Genomic DNA, 18,106 nt, shown 5'->3' on the forward strand with positions numbered 1-18,106 from the left:
AACTTCTTGAAAACAGTAGTGTAGCCTAGTGGATTCTTCAAGCTCAGAACTCAAAGTGCTTGGTATACAGACTTTTCTGTTGCTAAATTCTTTGTGAATAATGTTTATTTTTGTCTGTTAGCATTTACTAATAGCACGTGGACACCGAAAAGCAGACTTCTGTGCTGACATTGGAAATGATGAAATGACATTTGCTCATAATGGTCAAACCACTAGGGCCTCTTTCTTTAGTTAAAAAAAAAGGATGTGGGAGAAGCATGTTAAACACAGCAATAGAAATCTGTTCTTGAAGGAAAATGCAGATCTGAACCCCTTAGGTGGAATGGTTTGGTAAAGGTTAAACAAACCTTCTTTCACCCTTGTGGGACTTTAAAATAAATTTCATCTACATTCTTGTCAGCTTCCCTGTACAGCTGTCCCTAAACATCTGCTGTGGATGCTCAGAATGGCTGCTTCCCCCTTTCACAGTTTACATATGCTGTGTAAACTATTTATTTGTAATACATAATTAGTGGCAAAGTATACTTGGTTTTTAACTACATATACTCAGGGGTGGACTAGAGAAAACTGTTTACGTGGAATGAGAGGATTTGGTTTAAGGCTTGTTGGAGTAAAAATCACATTTACTTTCCAGCAGCTGTTGATATTAAGAGGCGTTTAAATATCTGTTTAGGTTCTTGTAGCTTGCAAAACTGTGGGAGTTGTGCTTGGTCTCTCGATCCACGGTAGGGTATGATAGGCCTGTCTTGTACACCATGTTACAGATGATTCCCCCAAAGCCATGCATGGAAAGGTGAGGCTGTTTGAATACTTGGGAGGCTGTGGTCTTAGTAGCCAAGCAGAGAAAATTATGTAAACCTCTAGAGAGGTGGCCCTCTATTGACCTGTAAAGATCAATCTTGCAGGGTCTTGATTTTGTTGGCAGAATAAATGCTTCCGTAAAGAGTGAGATCCAAGTCAGGGTGGTGGAAAAGTGAAGAACATTAGTCCTTGGGAGCAAGCAGGGATTCTGGCTGTCAGGGTGACTGATTGCCTTGCCACACGTGAATACTTCTTGGAGAAATCAGGTCACATGGCTCTACCACTGAAAGGTGAAGGTTTCTTCATTCTGTATTGTGGATCAGGAGCTCAGAATGCAGCCAGATTCATATTGTGGGGACAGGAGCCCTCCCAGCCCTAGCAGAGGGGAGCCCAATTCTTAGCACCAGATACCCACAGCTGATCTCCCTGGGGCTTATCTGGGGACCATCTCAGTGGCAGCAGAGGAATTCTGTGTCGTGTCTCTGCTGTGAACCATGCTCCTTGGGAGTCATTTCTTTTTATATACTTGGCCTACCCTTCTCAAAGTAATTGCTCTAATTCCTGTAATCTAGGTGCCACCTCATCACTATCAATCTTTTAGACTAGAAAAGTCTTTGCTTGGGAGGCTGTCTTGTGCCTTGTATGATGTTTGCCAGCATCCTACCAGCTTGTACCCTCTGGATGCCGGTAGCCACCCTCTCCTTATTGTGATAACACAGAATTATCTGCAGACCTTGCCATATGTCCTCTATTGAGGACAGTTGGGAATCACTGCTTTAATTCTACATTTTCTTGGGGTTTCATAAGACATTTATAGTGCATCCAGCAGCAAATTCTTCTTGAGCACTTACTATGTGCCAAGCAGGTGTGGAATGATGGTGACCATCGGAGATAATTCCTTCCTTCAGATAGTTTACAGTCAAATTGGGATAGCAGATAGTAATGAAATAGTCTTGCTAAAATATAATTTAGTGGTAAAAGGGTACGAAGGAAAGGTCCTGGGTGCTGTAAGGACATCTAACAAGAGGCCACAGCTCACCTTGAGCACCAGAGAAATGTTCCCTTAGGATAGGGGTATAAGGATATAGAAATTGGGGTTACTGACCATGTGCATATTGTTTCCATGATGGGAAACCAAGAATGGGAAGAGAGCAGAACTCAGGTGTAACAACATGAAAAAACCACCTGAGGCTGAGGCGGGAGGTGGTCTATCAGGAACCGAACAAAGGCCAGTGTGACTGGAAAGCTGAGTGGTTAGAGATGATAGGGAAGAAGTCAGGGCCAAATTCGTCAGACCTTTCTCAAGCATGTTGACAGTTTTGGTCTTTGCAATCCTGAAAGCCAGGGAAGATGTTGCAGTGAGCCAGGAGGGGTAGGAGATGCTCAGGCTTTAAGTATGTGACTGGGTGGTTGTAGGAGAATGCTATGGAGGTGCAAGAGTGATGTGTAAGGCTGGCCAAGAGGTTGATGCTATAGGGTTACTGTCATCTCTTCACAGGCAACCAGTGCCTAGACCTTGGAGACACCTTCCTTTTCCCCATTGGCCATGAACTTTGATCTACTCCACCCCCATTTTTGGATCAGCCCTGGAGCTGATCTCACTGGGTTCTTATATATTCATTTTCTTTTTGAACCTAGTACATTTGACTGCCTTTCTCATGTCTGGCTTTCAGTTTCAAAAACAGTATCAGGATTCCAGGAAGGGGGGTGAGGGAGTATCTCAGGAAGCCACCTCATTAGGCACACCCACCACACTGGCTCCTAATTCTTTCAAAATTGCAGTGTGTAGTAGTATTCACAGAGACGCAGAAAGTACTTCAGTATCTCTTAGGCGGAGCTCACGTGATCAGCCTTGTCTGTGTGTGCTTAGCAGGTATTCTCCACAGATAGGCTTTGCCCTCGGCCTTTGCCTTTTCTGTGTGGCAGCACCTCTAGAAGGCACAGCTCTTGTCAGGCCAGCTATGATGCACTGAGTGATCTCTCACTTAATCCATTTATGGCTGCTTTGAGAGAATCAGCCTGTCCTGGATCCAGTAGTAGGGCTCAGATTGGTTATGCTGAGAATTGCTAACCAGGTTCTCAGAGGTTCTTTGATCACTCCTTCATTCTGTATCCTCAGAAATGTCTCCAGATGTCTTGCCCCTCTGAAGAGATATGTTTTCTTAAGTGAACATCGGGACTCCACCGATGCCTGATTCTGTAGTTTTGACTTTGTAGTCGAGATGGAGAGTAGTTGATGCTCACCTATTCTTGTTGACCTGTTCTCAGGCGTAGACCTGTGTGTAGCCCCCTGTGGGATTGAACCTGTGACCCTGGTCTCATTAGCACGGGGTACTAATACAGGCCACGTCGGCATAAACCCATCAGTCAATAATAAATAGGCTTAATGGGGAGTGTGGGAGAGCTGAAGGAGCCAGATTTGCATTTTTGCCTTGTTTGCTAAGACACAGTTGTCAGCAATGGCAATGTGAGGAGACGTGACTGACAAGATTTCTGGACTGTCAGCAAACTTCCAGACAGCATTTCCTGACCCACATGTGAGCTCTTTAAAATCCTGGCAACGCTTATTGTTGCCTAGTCCCAAATAATCTTCTTTGCTTCTTCCTTTTTTTTTTTTTTAAGACTTTATTTATTCATGAGAGACACACAGAGAGAGGCAGAGACTAGGCAGAAGGAGAAGCAGGCTCCATGCAGGGAGCCTGGTGTGGGTCTCGATCCCAGGAACCCAGGATCATGCCCTGAGTGGAAGGCAGACGCTCAACCACTGTGCCACCCAGGCATTCCTGACTTGCCTCTTCCTATAATGTAATTTCTACCTCTCTCCCTAGCGTGTTCCTCTTTCATATGTCAAGCTGTTTTGTTATCTCTTCTCCTTTTTGAGTTTATCAGGATTGCTGTCTTGAGATACTTTTTTTTCAATTCTCACCAATTTCCTGATATATTGTTTCCTTATTTCTTGCACACATATTCCTTGTATTCTTTGTCCCCCAGTCTTATCTGCCATTCCCCAGCCTCCGTGAGGGACATATTAGCATTAGCCTGTTGTACCGTGTTGAGCGTGTATCTCTTTTCTCATTAGATTCATTTTGTGGTTCTATACTGTGAACAGTACACAGGGCTTGGTGCTGCTGCTTTCCCTTCTGGGGAAACATTTAGCCAAACACACCTACGTTTCTGGAACTGCCGTCTGGAGCTTGTGGGCTACTTGGTCCAGAGTAAGACCTGATCCCGTGTGTACCCTTGGAGACGTTTGGAATTGAATTATATTCTCCCAAAAGTCATCTGCAGTCTTGAGGATGTTCTGTCATTTATCACATCTTCCTTTGGCAGTTCAGATCTTTTGGAAAAGGGGAACCTGATACTTCCTTTCCCCTATTAGATTGGGGCTCCGGGTCCGTCGCCTCCCGCCACAGCCCTTTCACAGATGTGTTGACTTCCGTCTTGCCCTGACATTACCACCACTCACCAGGGCAGGAAAAGGATGTGCTGAGGGAAGCTCCGCCTCATTCTGCTTTCCTGATTCCTGATTTTACTATATACTTTTCCTTGAAGGAAAATCACTTTTAAAGGACAATGGCCATTGGGATGGTGAAAAGGATGTCAACTTTTGGAAAGTGGACGGACCGCAGGGACTTAGCATGGTAGTGAATGTGGATTGTATCAGAATATAGCAAGCAGAGGGCAGCTTGTTCCCTCACCTGCATTCTGTCTCCCTAACCCTTGGAATGAACACTGTTTAAAGACATTGTTCCATTTGAAACTGGATTCTTTTCTCTCTCAGGCGGTTATTCCATAGTAAATGCTGTTATTTGGAAAATATTGTTTTTTTTTTTCCCCTTGCTATTCTTCTTTTTTAAAGAAATCTTGAGTATAAGTGAATACTAATGTATTTACCCTTTGGTTTCTGTCAGCAAGACCCACCAGAGAAAAATTGAAATCATGCATTTTTCTGGAACATTTTCTTAGACAGCCAAGCATAGGAGCAAATTATATCCTCTTCATACATTTTTTTTTCTTTTACCCTGTGACGAATTTCTTTCTCCAGAGGGAGAAATGATTTTTTAAAAGGCTTGAACAACATGATAATCTTTCCTCCTGATAGCCTCTGGTTGAATTACCCCTGAATTTGAAGCATTTACTGATGAAATGATACTTGACATTAACCAGTGTTGTATGGAAATATTTCTAGCACCTGGGGAGAAAATAAAGGAGGGTATTCATAACACTGCCGCTGTGTGGCTGAATCTTCCATTTTTCTCAGAGCCACCTTGAATTACACTTGCTTCATGCTGATTGACTTTTCTCCTGAGAGACACTTTTAGACAATAGAAAGATTTGCACCACTGGAAAAAAAATGAGAATTAACCGTATATTATAGTAAATAAAAAGATTGGGTTTGGGTAATGGTCTGCTTGGCTGGTTGGCAGAACCAACTGGAGGCTTTGGTTTGGGATTTTTGTCCTTGTGTAGACTGGCAGAGGGTGATAATCATATTCTGGTCAATGAAATACTCTTTTTGCTTATAAAGCTCTGCTTAGACGTGGGGCTCAAGCAGAGAAGTAGGATTTTCCAGGGAGGAGTGTATATGAATTTGGTTTTAGGTTTTGCATCTCAAGGATACTTTGGATTTGGCAAACTGCTTTATACCACTCACTTTAGTGAAAATAGATAACAAAAACTATGAGACTATGTGGATGATTACTTAGCATTAATAAAGTTCTTCTCCTCGTGCCAGTCTTTGCCATTTATAGTCTTTGAAAATTCTGTTCTTTTTTAAAGATTTTATTTACTTATTTTTTAAAGATTTTATTTCTTTACTCATGAGAGACACACACACACAGAGAGGCAGAGACACAGGCAGAAGAAGAAGCAGGCTCCATGCAGGGAGCCCAACGTGGGACTCGATCCTGGGTCTCCAGGATCAGACCCTGGGCCGAAGGTGGCACCAAACCGCTGAGCCACCCAGGCTGCCCAAGATTTTATTTTTAAGTTATATGTACACCCAACTAGAACTCACGACCCCAAGATCAAGAGTTGTGCACTTCACTGACTAAGCCAGGCGCCCCTGTTTGTTTTTCTTTTTAATGAGAAAAGAGAAGAGCGTAGCCAACTATGGAACAGTTGTCTCATTCTTTTTTTTTTTTTTTTTTTTAAGAACCAAACTATTTTTTTTTAAGATTTTACTTATTTGACAGAGAGACGGAGAGAACACAAGCAGGCAGAGTGGCAGAGGGAGAGGGAGAAGCAGACACTCTGCTGAGCAAAGAGCCCAATGTGGAGCTTGATCCCAGGACCCTGGGATCATGACCTGAGTTGAAGACAGATGCTTAACCAACTGAGCCACCCAGGCACCCAGTTATCTCATTCTTAAGTTGGAACATGGAGATGTGTTTATATAACAAGTATTGAAGCCATTTCTTCAAGGATAACTCCCAGCTTAGTTGAAATGGGAAGCCATACCCAGTGATATGGTGTAGGAAGAATAATGAACTCATTTGAAGAATCCTGGGATTACATCCCACCTCTGAAGCTTTCCAGGCAGCTGTTGGACCTGTCTGGGCCACAGTGTCTAGCTTGGATTCAGTCAATGTCTCCCCAATTGTATTCTAGAAAATACCCTTTCTTCTCCTGTAGGTGCCTGTTGTGGGGGCATGGGGGATGGGGAGTAAATTAATAATAAAATAGATTTTAGGAACTGTGCTTAGAATCACAGTTTGTGTAGTATATTTGTGTGTGCAACAGGTATTCACTGAATTCTGACCGTGTGTCAGGGAACTTTATTTTTGCCACTGTAGATAAACAACAGATACTGTGCTTTCACAAGGAGACAGCAAAGTGGGATAAATTATTAGAGATGACTAAGGATGAGAGAGGGGGAACGTTTATTTTGGTGCATACAGAAGACTCCACGAAGTTCTAAATTAACAAATCTGTTCACCTTTGTTCAACCTGCATTTCCTAAAATAGATGCACACCTATTCATAGGTCATAACGTGATGTGTCATAGGACACAGTTTGGGAAATGCTGGACTAGCTATTTACCCAGGGTCTGTAAGTTTTATAATCGTCATTCCTGATTAGTCTAATGATTCATTTAGATCTTCTCCCTGGAGCATGTTGTAGAGTTACAGTGTATGCTGACCAGACCAATTTTATTCCATAAACATTCACCAAATATTTGCCGTTTCCAAGCACTTTGTTAGATAAAAACTATAAGAAGAAGAAAGAAGGGAGATTATTGTCCAGTGTGTAATTTAAAAACACACATAAGTAACTTTAATACAAGGAAGAATGTGCTATCTGAGAGGTACATACAGATAAAATATAGACAAGTTCAGAGCACTAGTTTTCAGAGTATGGTTGTGCCAGGCCCTGCATCTCCTGGGGACTTGCTAGAATTATAAATTCTCCACCTAGTGATCTAGAAACTCTGAGGTGGAGCTTAGCCCTACCATGATTCTGGTATTCAATAAAGCTTAAACATCACAGCTTTAGAACTGGAGCTCACTTTGGGGGTGCCTGGGTACCTCATTTGGTTGAGCCACTGACTCGATTTTGGCTCAGTTCATGATCTCAGAGTCTTGAGATAGAGCCCCGCATGGGCCTCTGCAGTCAGTGCAGAGTCTGCTTGAGATTCTCTCCTCCCTCGGCTCCTCCCTGGCTCACATTCTCTCTGTCTCTCTCAAAGAAATAAAAATCCTAAAAATCGAAAGAAAGAAAAAAAGAAGAAAGAAAGAAAGAAAGAAAGAAAGAAAGAAAGAAAGAAAGACAGACAAGAACTGGAGCTCACCTTTGAATGAGAATCGAGAATCTCTGGGATGGAATCATAGAGTAGGTACTGGTTTAGTTAAATCTAAGAAGGTGAGTGCAATTTCTACAGATGAACAAGTAGAGACCTGTATTCTTAAAGGAGGCAGTAGCAGTGAGTCACATTCACAGGAGAGACCTTAGCTCCAATTTTAGCTTTTTTACCGGCAAGCTGTGTGACCCTGTCCAAATCACTTAACCTTTCCCGATGTGCTCCCTCTACTTTAAAACTAGGGTGTTGGACTAGACAATTTTATGATCCTTTCCACTGTAAAACTCAGTGAGTTTACATGGTCCAGGTTCAGTATATCATGATATAATCTGAATAATGGCATGGCATGAATTATTTGTGACCTGAATGCCTAGTATATTATCCTCTGCACTCTCTAGCTACAATGGTTTGTATTAAGAAAACTACAGAGTAAACATTTTTTCTTCTCTTCAGGCAGCCATTAGCGACAGCCAGAGAGTAAAACTTTATTCCCAAATGTGTCATACAGACAGTCTATAACTGATTTCAGGAGCAAGAACCCAGAACATAAAGTAGTGCCATGAGGATGGTAATTTGAGCAGTATCAGAATTGGCTGCTCTGGAAGATGGGGCTTAGCAGTATCTGGCTGTTCTGGGACTCATCACAGCAAGGAGAAATCCTGCTAGAACTCCTCAGGAATTAAATGCCAGGTCTGAGGAGTAGCTCCCTAATGAAGCTATAGTTTCCTGAGTTGTAAAGTATACATGCAGACATTGAACTAGGCTACAGAGCTGTGACAACAGCCCTCGACCCATGCCATTAAGCACATACCTTCTCTCACACTGATCCCAATCCAAGGTGGGCGTCTGGGGTCTGTGAAAGGATGGCTTCTGTATTAGGGCTAGAATACCCAGGGATGGTCTACCTCTTAACCTTTTATCCTTAGCCCGGTTTTCTTTTGTTTTCCATCTTGTATCCCTTCTTCTGAATGCCTTAATAACTGTAATGTCAGTTAATATTTATGGAATGTTTACTGTGTCCCAGACACACTCATAAGCCTGTTACATGACAGTGGGAGCTCTTCTAATCCCTAAGCTGAGACTTAAAAAGGTTTAAGTATTATCCCAATGTCACCCAGCCAATAAGCGACAAAGCCTGGGTTCAAGTCTGGTTTCTCTGACCTTTGGGTCTACTGTAATAAACATTTGCTTCCAGTAAAGATAAGACATCTTTTCCTTTACCTTTGATGTGCCTTTTTCTATTAGAAAAAGAAGTATCAGAGGAGGTCGTAAAACACATCCCTATCTTGTGACTTGCTGATTTTGTCTTCACTAAAAACTGCCTTTTTAAATGATATTAGTAGCTAACAATCATATACTTAGCATGTGACGTGCTACTGTTTTAAATGCTTAATATTTATTACATCAAATCTTCCTTGGTTGGCACTATCATTCCCATTTGAGAGGAGAGAACACGGAGGCAGAGAGAGGTTAAATAACTTTTCCAGTATAACACAGCTAAGGAATTGTGGAGCTGGGATTCAAACCCAGGCAGTCAGGTGCAGAGCACGTGTCCTGGAATCACTGCGCATACATCTGGTGTGTGTGTTTCTGACTCAGTTGCCTTGCACAGCTTCTAACACAAGTCATCTTCATTAAGGATGCCAGAGAAGGGGAGGCCTTTCAGAGAATGACTTTGTTCTTCGTTTCACAGCCTATTATAGCACATTTCCCAAGCACCGTCTCTGTCTGCCAGTAAGACCCTTTCAAAATATACAAGATAAGAAGAGATGGAGTGAAAATAGAATGTTCTTGTGAGATGCCTTTTCTAGTGTTCAGAAATCCCAGTGATTTAAGAAGGCCAGTTTAGTGATGGCAGAAAACAGCTTCCCCAGGTTACCCAAGCAAACAGAGGCACTCTTTTGAGTCCAGGCACTCCCAGAGAGGTGGCCTTTGCAAGAGCTGTGAGCTGCCCCTGAGGTCACCTATATTTATTCATCCCTGGAAAGAAAAATCTGCATGCTCTTCTGAGTCTCAAGCTAAGATCCACTCTCTCAGAGCTCACAGGGCAGGATGGGGGAGGCACATCCAACTGCTCTGAAAAATAAATGTCTCCAAGAATGATGGCTTGATGATTTCTTTGGAGATTATATCAAAAAATATTGATTATGTTACTAAGTCGTAGAAAATAGGCTCTAAGGTTGGGAACTAAGTGGTTTGTTTAAAATAATCCAGAAGCAATAGAATAAATCAATGTACAGAGCATCTAAAATACTATAACTATCATATTGGCTTCACAAATAGTTTGGCTTCAGTGTGGAAAAGCGTACTTTTTTTTAAAAACAGCTTAACAGTTGTCTTAGCGTGCTAAAGAAAGAAGCCAAAATCTTATTCTAGTGTTTACTTTGCAGAATTTTACAGAATTCCTCACTTTTAGCACTCATTTATTTTCTACAGCAATGGAGAAAGCTACAGGTTTTTCAATTAATTGGCGCCAGATAGGACTTTTCTCTTCTTTCCAAAATAAAGATGCTGAAACCTGATGACATATTTTGGTCTCAATAACTGAAGCTGACAAGCTTAGTCCTGCTCAGATTTTTGGTGTTAAGTCCAGATTTCTGTACACAATAATACTATTTCCATTTTGGTGTAGTTTGTGGTGCTTTCTACTTGCATGTAGGACCACTTATCCTATTTTATAAGAAAAAATTCTGTTTTATGAGAATAAGATTATGGTTTATAAGAATAAAAAAGTTTGTTTTTTTTGTTTTTTGTTTTTTTTTACAAAAATTGCAGCAGTGTATCTTGCTGAAAGAAAAACTTGGTCTGGAAAAGTACTGACTTTCAAATAGTTCAATTGAATGCTGTTTTTGTTTTTGTTTTTTTCATAAAATGACAGCATTCTGTGCTTTGAAGGATTCACTGGAAGGGTTTGTAGAAGTAACTATCCCCCAGGGCACTTAAATGTTTGTTTACAGTTAACTACTTAGAGGAGGTAGTAGCACTTGGGGATTAACAAGGTGTCAGAAGACAAAGATCCCTGCAAAGTGATGATAAACCACAGCCCTAAAATTGTTACATAACTCAGAGAAAAACTAATTCAGCTGACACACGTTTCCATTTGGTATCAGCTCTGACTCTGGGAGTCCTGAGACCTGGTATTAGTGAGTCTCTTTATCTTTATGGGTCTCAATGTCCTCATCTATAAACTCAGGAAATCAAACCAGATGATCTTTAAGGCTTCTTTGAGTTCATATAATGTCTTGGTTCTGTTTCCTGGAGTGAGATGTGTGTATTTTCTGGGGTTTGGAAACCGAGCATTTAAAGGCCACTGGGCTTCCGGTTAGGTTACATTAGTATCTTGATATACTGTGTGCCTCCTGCATGGTATGTGTGGTACTGGGTGCTATTAATGGATTGATGCACAGATGCAGCTCCTCTCTGCAGTCAGGCTTTAAAATGGGGATGGGAGATGGACTAAGAAAAGTTCATCTGAACTGAATTTACCATCAGGGATGTTTCCTTCCCCAAAGACCACAGAGTCCAGACTCCGTGGGCAGTGTATCAGCAAAACCGTGCTTATAGGCTTTTTGCCTTTGGCATAGAAGAGCCAGTGGGAAATGAGGTAGAACCTGTATTTCCCTGGAGATGCCGGGAGTAACCCCAGTTTTCTACTTTGAGAGACTATACATGGCCTTTGGTCATTCCCTATAAGAGCATTGTCACATTCCATTATGTTCATAGTGAACCGAAAAATACCTCTACTTTGCAGCATTCTCCAATGATGACATAAAAGAGTCTATTGAGTTATATGAGGTATTAATGAAGCTTCTGCTGGTTTATATCTGTGCTCCCTCAAGAGGTTGTCTTACTCCTGCGTGTTAGCCAAGTGTGCTCCTCGAAGAGGCAGCTCTAACTGCCCTGGTCCCATGGGGCTCTTTCTTGTCCTGGGCAGGAGATTTGAGCCTACCACATCCAAGTTATTGCTTCGCACACTTAGCGTGCGAGCCACTTCCTAAGGACAGACAGCCAAAGCAATAGCATGTGAAATTAACTTCTTTCCTTTTATAAAAAGTTATCTCCTCTTTCTTCTTTTCATTTGTACTGTCTATTCTGCTTAAGAAATCCCTATATTAAACTGTACTCTTTCTACTTGTTACACGGTTCCCTAAGTTGCTTCAACAGATGACAGCAGAAAGGCATATTTCATTCTCAGTTGGAACCAAGCGAATGCATGCCCAGAAATTGGCTTTAGAGTCTTCTGTAAGGCAGATTTGGAAAAAAAAAAAAGGCATGAGAAAGCCTTGTGGGGTGTGGAGAGGCTTGGGTTCTAATTCATACTCTGCTACTAGGAAAATGAAGTTGGATATTCTCATCTACTGACATGTGCCTTGCCAACCGTGGGTATGAGAGTGTTTTATAAATGGCAAAAACAATTGATAATATTTAAGATGCTAAACTTTTGAAGGAGGTTTTTCAGCTGATAGCCAGTAATTGGAACTAGTTTAAAACCTGAAAGAAGATAACCACATGGAGATGCTAGGTGGGTTTTATGCTTTTCCATCAATGATAAATGGTGACAAGTTCAACAGAATTAAATTGTGTCATATGTGCTTCTCGGGGGCCTGAATTCTTGGTTATAGATAATTTAGAGACAGTGATGGTTTGATGGGGGAAAGCATGCCAGGGTTTGGGATCCTGCTCTGTTACTTACGAGCTGGAAATCATTGGTTGGGTCACTGCTGCCACCACCTAGGTTAACTTCTCTAACTTCCAGTTTTCTGACATATAGTTGGGTAAAACTGAACCTGTTGCCTGGGGTTGTAATTCGGATTACATATAACAACGGGGAAATGCCTGACACAGTGCCTAAGTCAGAGAGTGCAAAAGGATTCATTTCCCATCCCCTCTTATCCTCACATTCTGGGGAATGTGAATGTCCTGCAGCAGCTGTCTTGGTGAAAGAATTACTAAATTGGGGGATTTTAAAAATCTGAGCTCTCACAGTGTGTAAATAAACTTAGCCATTCCTTGTTAAGGAGCGCTTTGTCCACCGTCTATTTTAAATATCTAACAGACTTTATTAGTTAAAATAGGAAGTGTTTTTATCTCTTCATCTATGTAGTCATAGAGTTTTAGTGACTATGAAAATTTAATAGTGACTGATGAACCTAATTGGAAGCAATTTTTAAAATTAGTTTTAAGAAATAAATCTCTTGTAATTCTTTAAATTTTCCTAGCACAAAATCTTTCTTACCTCCCTTGTTCTGGGTAGCACGGTCCATCATGGATCTTCCTTAGATTGTGCAGCTCCTTAGGGACTGTATGGTCTGTTTTGTTCCGTGATGCTTTCTTTATTCTCTCTCTTGGTATTGAATTCTGTATAAATCATGATCAGTTTTAAAGTCAGCACAACAAAAGATAATGCCTTATAAGCATTTCTTTAAAAGTTCATAGTTCTAAAGATAATTCTATAACCATTAATGAACAATGTTAAATGGGAAAATATTAGAAAATGCAAATAATCCCCCAGATCCCACAACACAGTTAATCCATTTAAAATGTAAAATTGCAGTTGTGTTTTTAGATGTTCAAGTAATAATACAATCATAACCACACATACTGTTTTATGATCTTTTTTCCATTCAGCATTACATCTTACCACATGTACATTTTAAAAATAATTATGTTTAATGGTTGCATAGTATTTCACTTTACCAATGCACCACAAATTATTTGGTTCTCTATTGATAAGCAGCTGGTGTCTTTTCAATTCTTTTGTCTTTTAAACTGTACCTTATGTGTACACTTGTCTAATTGCTTCCACTTCTAATTGCCTAGAAGGTAGTTCTAAGTGAAAGGTAGAAGCATTTTTTTTTAAAGCTTCTAGTACATATTTCTAAATTGACTTTCAGAATGCAAGAAATCTTGTAACAATGAACTATTCTACCAGCAGTATACAAGTGTGATTTTATTTTATTTTATTCTTTTAAGAATATTTATTTATCTGTTCATGAGAGACACAGAGAGAGGCAGGGACACAGGCAGAGGGAGAAGCAGGCTCCCTGCTGGGAGCCCAATGTGGGACTCGATCCCAGGACCCCGGGATCGGGACCTGAGCCAAAGGCAGACACTCAACCGCTGAGCCACTCAGGTGTCCCTGAAAGTGTCATTTAAAAGACCCAAACGAGGTTAAATCCTAATGATTTTGAACTCCTTGCTATCTAGTTTGGTGAGGTCTGTAATTTTTCTTTCTTGTATTGATATTTTGGTAAGAAGATTTTATAATGAAGTTTTTAAAAAGCACTGTTTCATCACCGTGAGTTCCTACACCTTCTCCCGCTTTCCTGTGGGTTAATTTATCTTTTCTCTCTCTTTCTCCCTCCCTTCCAGGATGGAGGTATGATACGATGGATATAACTATGGGATACTGTGTGGGTACACGGCCTCCCCCTTCTTGCCTCATCCTCCTGCTTCTCAAGCTTTTGGCCACAGTGTCCCAGGGGCTGCCGGGGACCAGGCCCCTGGGCTTCCACTTTACGCACCCCGTGTACAATGCTACCGTGTGTGAGAACTCAGCCGCAAGGACCTACGTCCACAGCCAGGGTAGAATGGGCATCACCTTGATAGATCTGTCCTGGGATGTCAAATACAGAATTGTATCTGGAGATGAGGAAGGCTTCTTCAAAGCGGAGGAAGTCATCATTGCAGATTTCTGCTTCCTCAGAATAAGAACTAAAGGTGGCAATTCAGCCATATTAAATCGGGAGATTCAGGACAATTATTTATTGATAGTAAAAGGTTCGGTCAGAGGAGAGGATCTGGAAGCATGGACCAAAGTGAACATACAGGTTTTAGATATGAATGATCTGCGACCTTTGTTTTCACCCACAACCTACTCTGTGACAATAGCAGAAAGCACACCTTTAAGGACTAGTGTTGCCCAGGTGACAGCAACAGATGCCGATATCGGCTCCAATGGAGAATTCTACTATTACTTTAAAAACAAAGTTGACCTCTTTTCAGTTCACCCGACAAGTGGTGTCATCTCTTTAAGTGGGCGGTTAAATTATGATGAAAAGAACAGGTACGATCTGGAAATTTTGGCTGTGGACCGGGGGATGAAACTCTATGGAAACAACGGAGTGAGCAGTACTGCGAAGCTTTATGTTCACATTGAACGTGTAAATGAGCATGCCCCAACTATCCATGTGGTCACTCACGTTCCTTTCTCGCTGGACAAAGAGCCGACATATGCAGTGGTGACAGTCGATGACCTAGATGAGGGTGCCAATGGAGAGATTGAGTCTATTTCCATTGTGGCTGGAGATCCTTTAGATCAGTTCTTCCTGGCTAAGGAAGGCAAGTGGATGAATGAGTACAAGATTAAAGAGAGAAAGAGGGTCGACTGGGAGAGCTTTCCTTACGGCTACAATCTCACCCTTCAAGCAAAAGACAAGGGGTCACCTCAGAAATTTTCAGCAGCAAAAATAGTCCACATTGCCAACCCCCAAAGAGATACTGTCCCAGTTAGATTTGAAAAAGAAATGTATGATGTGAGCATTAGTGAATTTTCCCCTCCTGGTGTCGTAGTTGCTATAGTAAAATTAAGTCCTGAACCGCTAGATGTGGAATACAAATTATCTCCTGGTGAGGATGCACAGTACTTCAAAATTAATCCTAGGTCAGGTCTGATTGTCACAGCACAGCCACTGAATACAATTAAGAAGGAAGTTTATAAACTGGGAGTGACAAACAAGGAAGGAGATTTAAAAGCACAAGTCACCGTTGGCATAGAAGATGCGAATGACCACACCCCAGAATTTCAGCAGCCACTCTATGATGTTTTTGTGAATGAAAGTGTCCCGGTGGGCACAAATGTTCTCATGGTTTCAGCTTCTGATAAGGATAAAGGAGAAAATGGGTACATCACCTACAGTATTGCCAGTCTGAATTTGTTGCCATTTGCCATTAACCAGTTTACAGGTGTTATTAGCACAACTGAAGAATTGGATTTTGAATCCTCCCCAGAAATTTACAGGTTCATTGTAAGAGCCTCCGACTGGGGTTCACCATACCGCCATGAAAGTGAAGTGAATGTGACTATTCGAATAGGAAATGTCAATGACAACAGCCCTCTCTTTGAGAAAGTGGCTTGCCAGGGAGTTATTTCATATGACTTTCCAGTTGGGGGTCACATCACAGCTGTCTCAGCAATTGATATTGATGAACTTGAACTTGTAAAGTACAAAATCATCTCTGGAAACGAACTTGGTTTCTTTTATTTAAACCCAGACTCTGGTGTTTTACAGCTTAAAAAGTCACTGATGAATTCCGGCATCAAAAATGGTAATTTTGCCCTCAGGATTACAGCAACGGATGGAGAGAATTTTGCGGACCCCATGTCTGTTAACATTTCAGTCCTACATGGGAAGGTGTCTTCAAAGAGCTTCAGTTGCAGAGAAACTCGTGTGGCTCAAAAGCTGGCAGAGAAACTACTCATTAAGGCAAAAGCAAATGGGAAACTGAGCCTGGAAGATGGATTTCTCGACTTTTATTCAGTTAACAGGCAAGGGCCACATTTTGACAAGTCTTTTCCTTCTGATGTGGCTGTGAAGGAGAATCTGCCTGTTGGTGCTAACATCCTGAAGATTAAAGCTTATGATGCTGACACTGGCTTCAATGGTAAGGTGCTGTTTACAATATCTGATGGGAATACGGATAGTTGCTTTAATATAGATATGGAGACGGGGCAGCTTAAAGTCCTTCTGCCTATGGACCGAGAGCACACGGACCTCTATCTCCTTAATATCACCATCTATGACTTAGGTGATCCACAAAAATCTTCATGGAGGTTGCTGACCATCAATGTGGAGGATGCTAATGACAACAGCCCAGTTTTTCTCCAAGACAGTTATTCAGTTAACATTCTCGAAAGTTCAAGTATTGGTACTGAGATTATTCAAGTGGAAGCCAGAGACAAAGACTTGGGTTCTAATGGTGAAGTGACTTACTCAGTCTTGACGGATACACAGCAGTTTGCTATCAACAGCTCAACTGGAATTGTTTATGTAGCTGACCAATTGGACCGGGAATCTAAAGCAAACTACTCTTTAAAAATAGAAGCCAGAGACAAGGCAGAAAGTGGCCAGCAGCTGTTTTCAGTTGTTACCCTTAAGGTTTTTTTGGATGATGTCAATGATTGTTCCCCAGCTTTCATTCCCAGTAGCTATAGTGTGAAGGTTCTTGAAGATCTCCCCGTTGGCACGGTCATTGCTTGGCTGGAGACGCATGATCCAGATCTTGGGCTAGGCGGTCAAGTGCGCTATTCTTTGGTCAATGACTATAATGGGAGATTTGAAATTGATAAAGCAAGTGGTGCCATTCGCTTGAGCAAAGAGCTGGACTATGAAAAGCAGCAGTTCTATAACCTCACGGTTCGGGCCAAAGACAAAGGGCGACCAGTCTCTCTGTCATCTGTTTCCTTTGTGGAGGTGGAGGTGGTAGATGTCAACGAAAACCTCCATACTCCCTATTTCCCAGACTTTGCTGTTGTTGGATCCGTAAAAGAAAACTCACGCATCGGAACAAGTGTACTGCAGGTGACTGCCCAAGATGAGGACTCTGGCAGGGATGGAGAGATCCAGTACTCCATCAGGGATGGCAGTGGTCTCGGAAGGTTCAACATAGATGACGAGAGTGGTAAGTTCACTAGTTTGTGCCGGAGGTGTTGTTCAAGTGTCATGAATTGTAACATTGGAGAAGAAAAGGAACCTTCTCACACTGAAATAGAAGGACGAGTGAGTTTGCATTTGGTGCATAGATGACTCAAGTGAAAGCTTGATCTCAGATTGCATTGGTTTGTAAGAAGACGTGTTTATACAGTGGTTCTAACTCCGGTTTTCCATGGGAGCCCTGTTCTCTCTTTTTCTTGTTCAGCACTATTACCAGGTTATCTTTTGATAAGCATAATTGTCACCTCTGTTGATTGCACTTCTGACCTTCACTAAATTAAGGGCCCTGATAAAGTAAATTACATTTGAATTGGCTTTAAATTAGAAGTGTGAAATGGATTTTCAAATGGGTCTTATACACCAATCTTTCCCTTTCTAGTAAAGCTTTGCTGAAGTGGCTTTATAGCGATTGCTTGGCCTTTCATGTTTCACAGGCACATCTGGCCTTTGAACGACAGGGATTTGCACTGTAGATACTCAATGAATATATGGCAGTATGCTTCTACAAATGTTTTCATGAGAGGCTGGAGGGAGCATGTTGTGGATTTTACTCATAAAAACCTGATTTTATGATTTTATTTATAAGAATTGATTGTTTCGTAGAAAGATTTTAAAATATGGGGCAAAATTGCGCCAATATTTTCACTGTCCCCCACCTTCTTATTTAGTTTTCATCATAGATCCAGGTACACACACATATTTTTCTTTCCTGTTATTGTTGTTATTTATCTTTAAATGGGCATGTGCATGTGTGTGCGTGTGTGTGTTTCTTGATTAGCACTGTGTGTTTTCT

At 41.5% G+C, this 18,106-nt stretch overlaps 1 protein-coding gene across 4 annotated transcripts in view; it reads left to right on the forward strand.

Moving 5' to 3' along the window:
* The window catches only part of FAT3 (FAT atypical cadherin 3), a 648,833-nt gene that overhangs the window by 128,290 nt on the left and 502,437 nt on the right, over positions 1-18,106 (forward strand). For all 4 annotated transcript variants that reach the window (XM_077867437.1, XM_077867438.1, XM_077867439.1 and 1 more), the window contains exon 2: positions 13,973-17,281. In XM_077867437.1, coding sequence (XP_077723563.1) covers positions 13,990-17,281 — 3,292 coding nt within the window. In that variant the 5' untranslated portion in view covers positions 13,973-13,989. The remainder of the gene's footprint in view (positions 1-13,972; positions 17,282-18,106) is intronic.

The sequence above is a fragment of the Canis aureus genome, chromosome 23 (genome assembly GCF_053574225.1).
Source record: "Canis aureus isolate CA01 chromosome 23, VMU_Caureus_v.1.0, whole genome shotgun sequence".
Taxonomy (NCBI): Eukaryota; Metazoa; Chordata; class Mammalia; order Carnivora; family Canidae; genus Canis; species Canis aureus.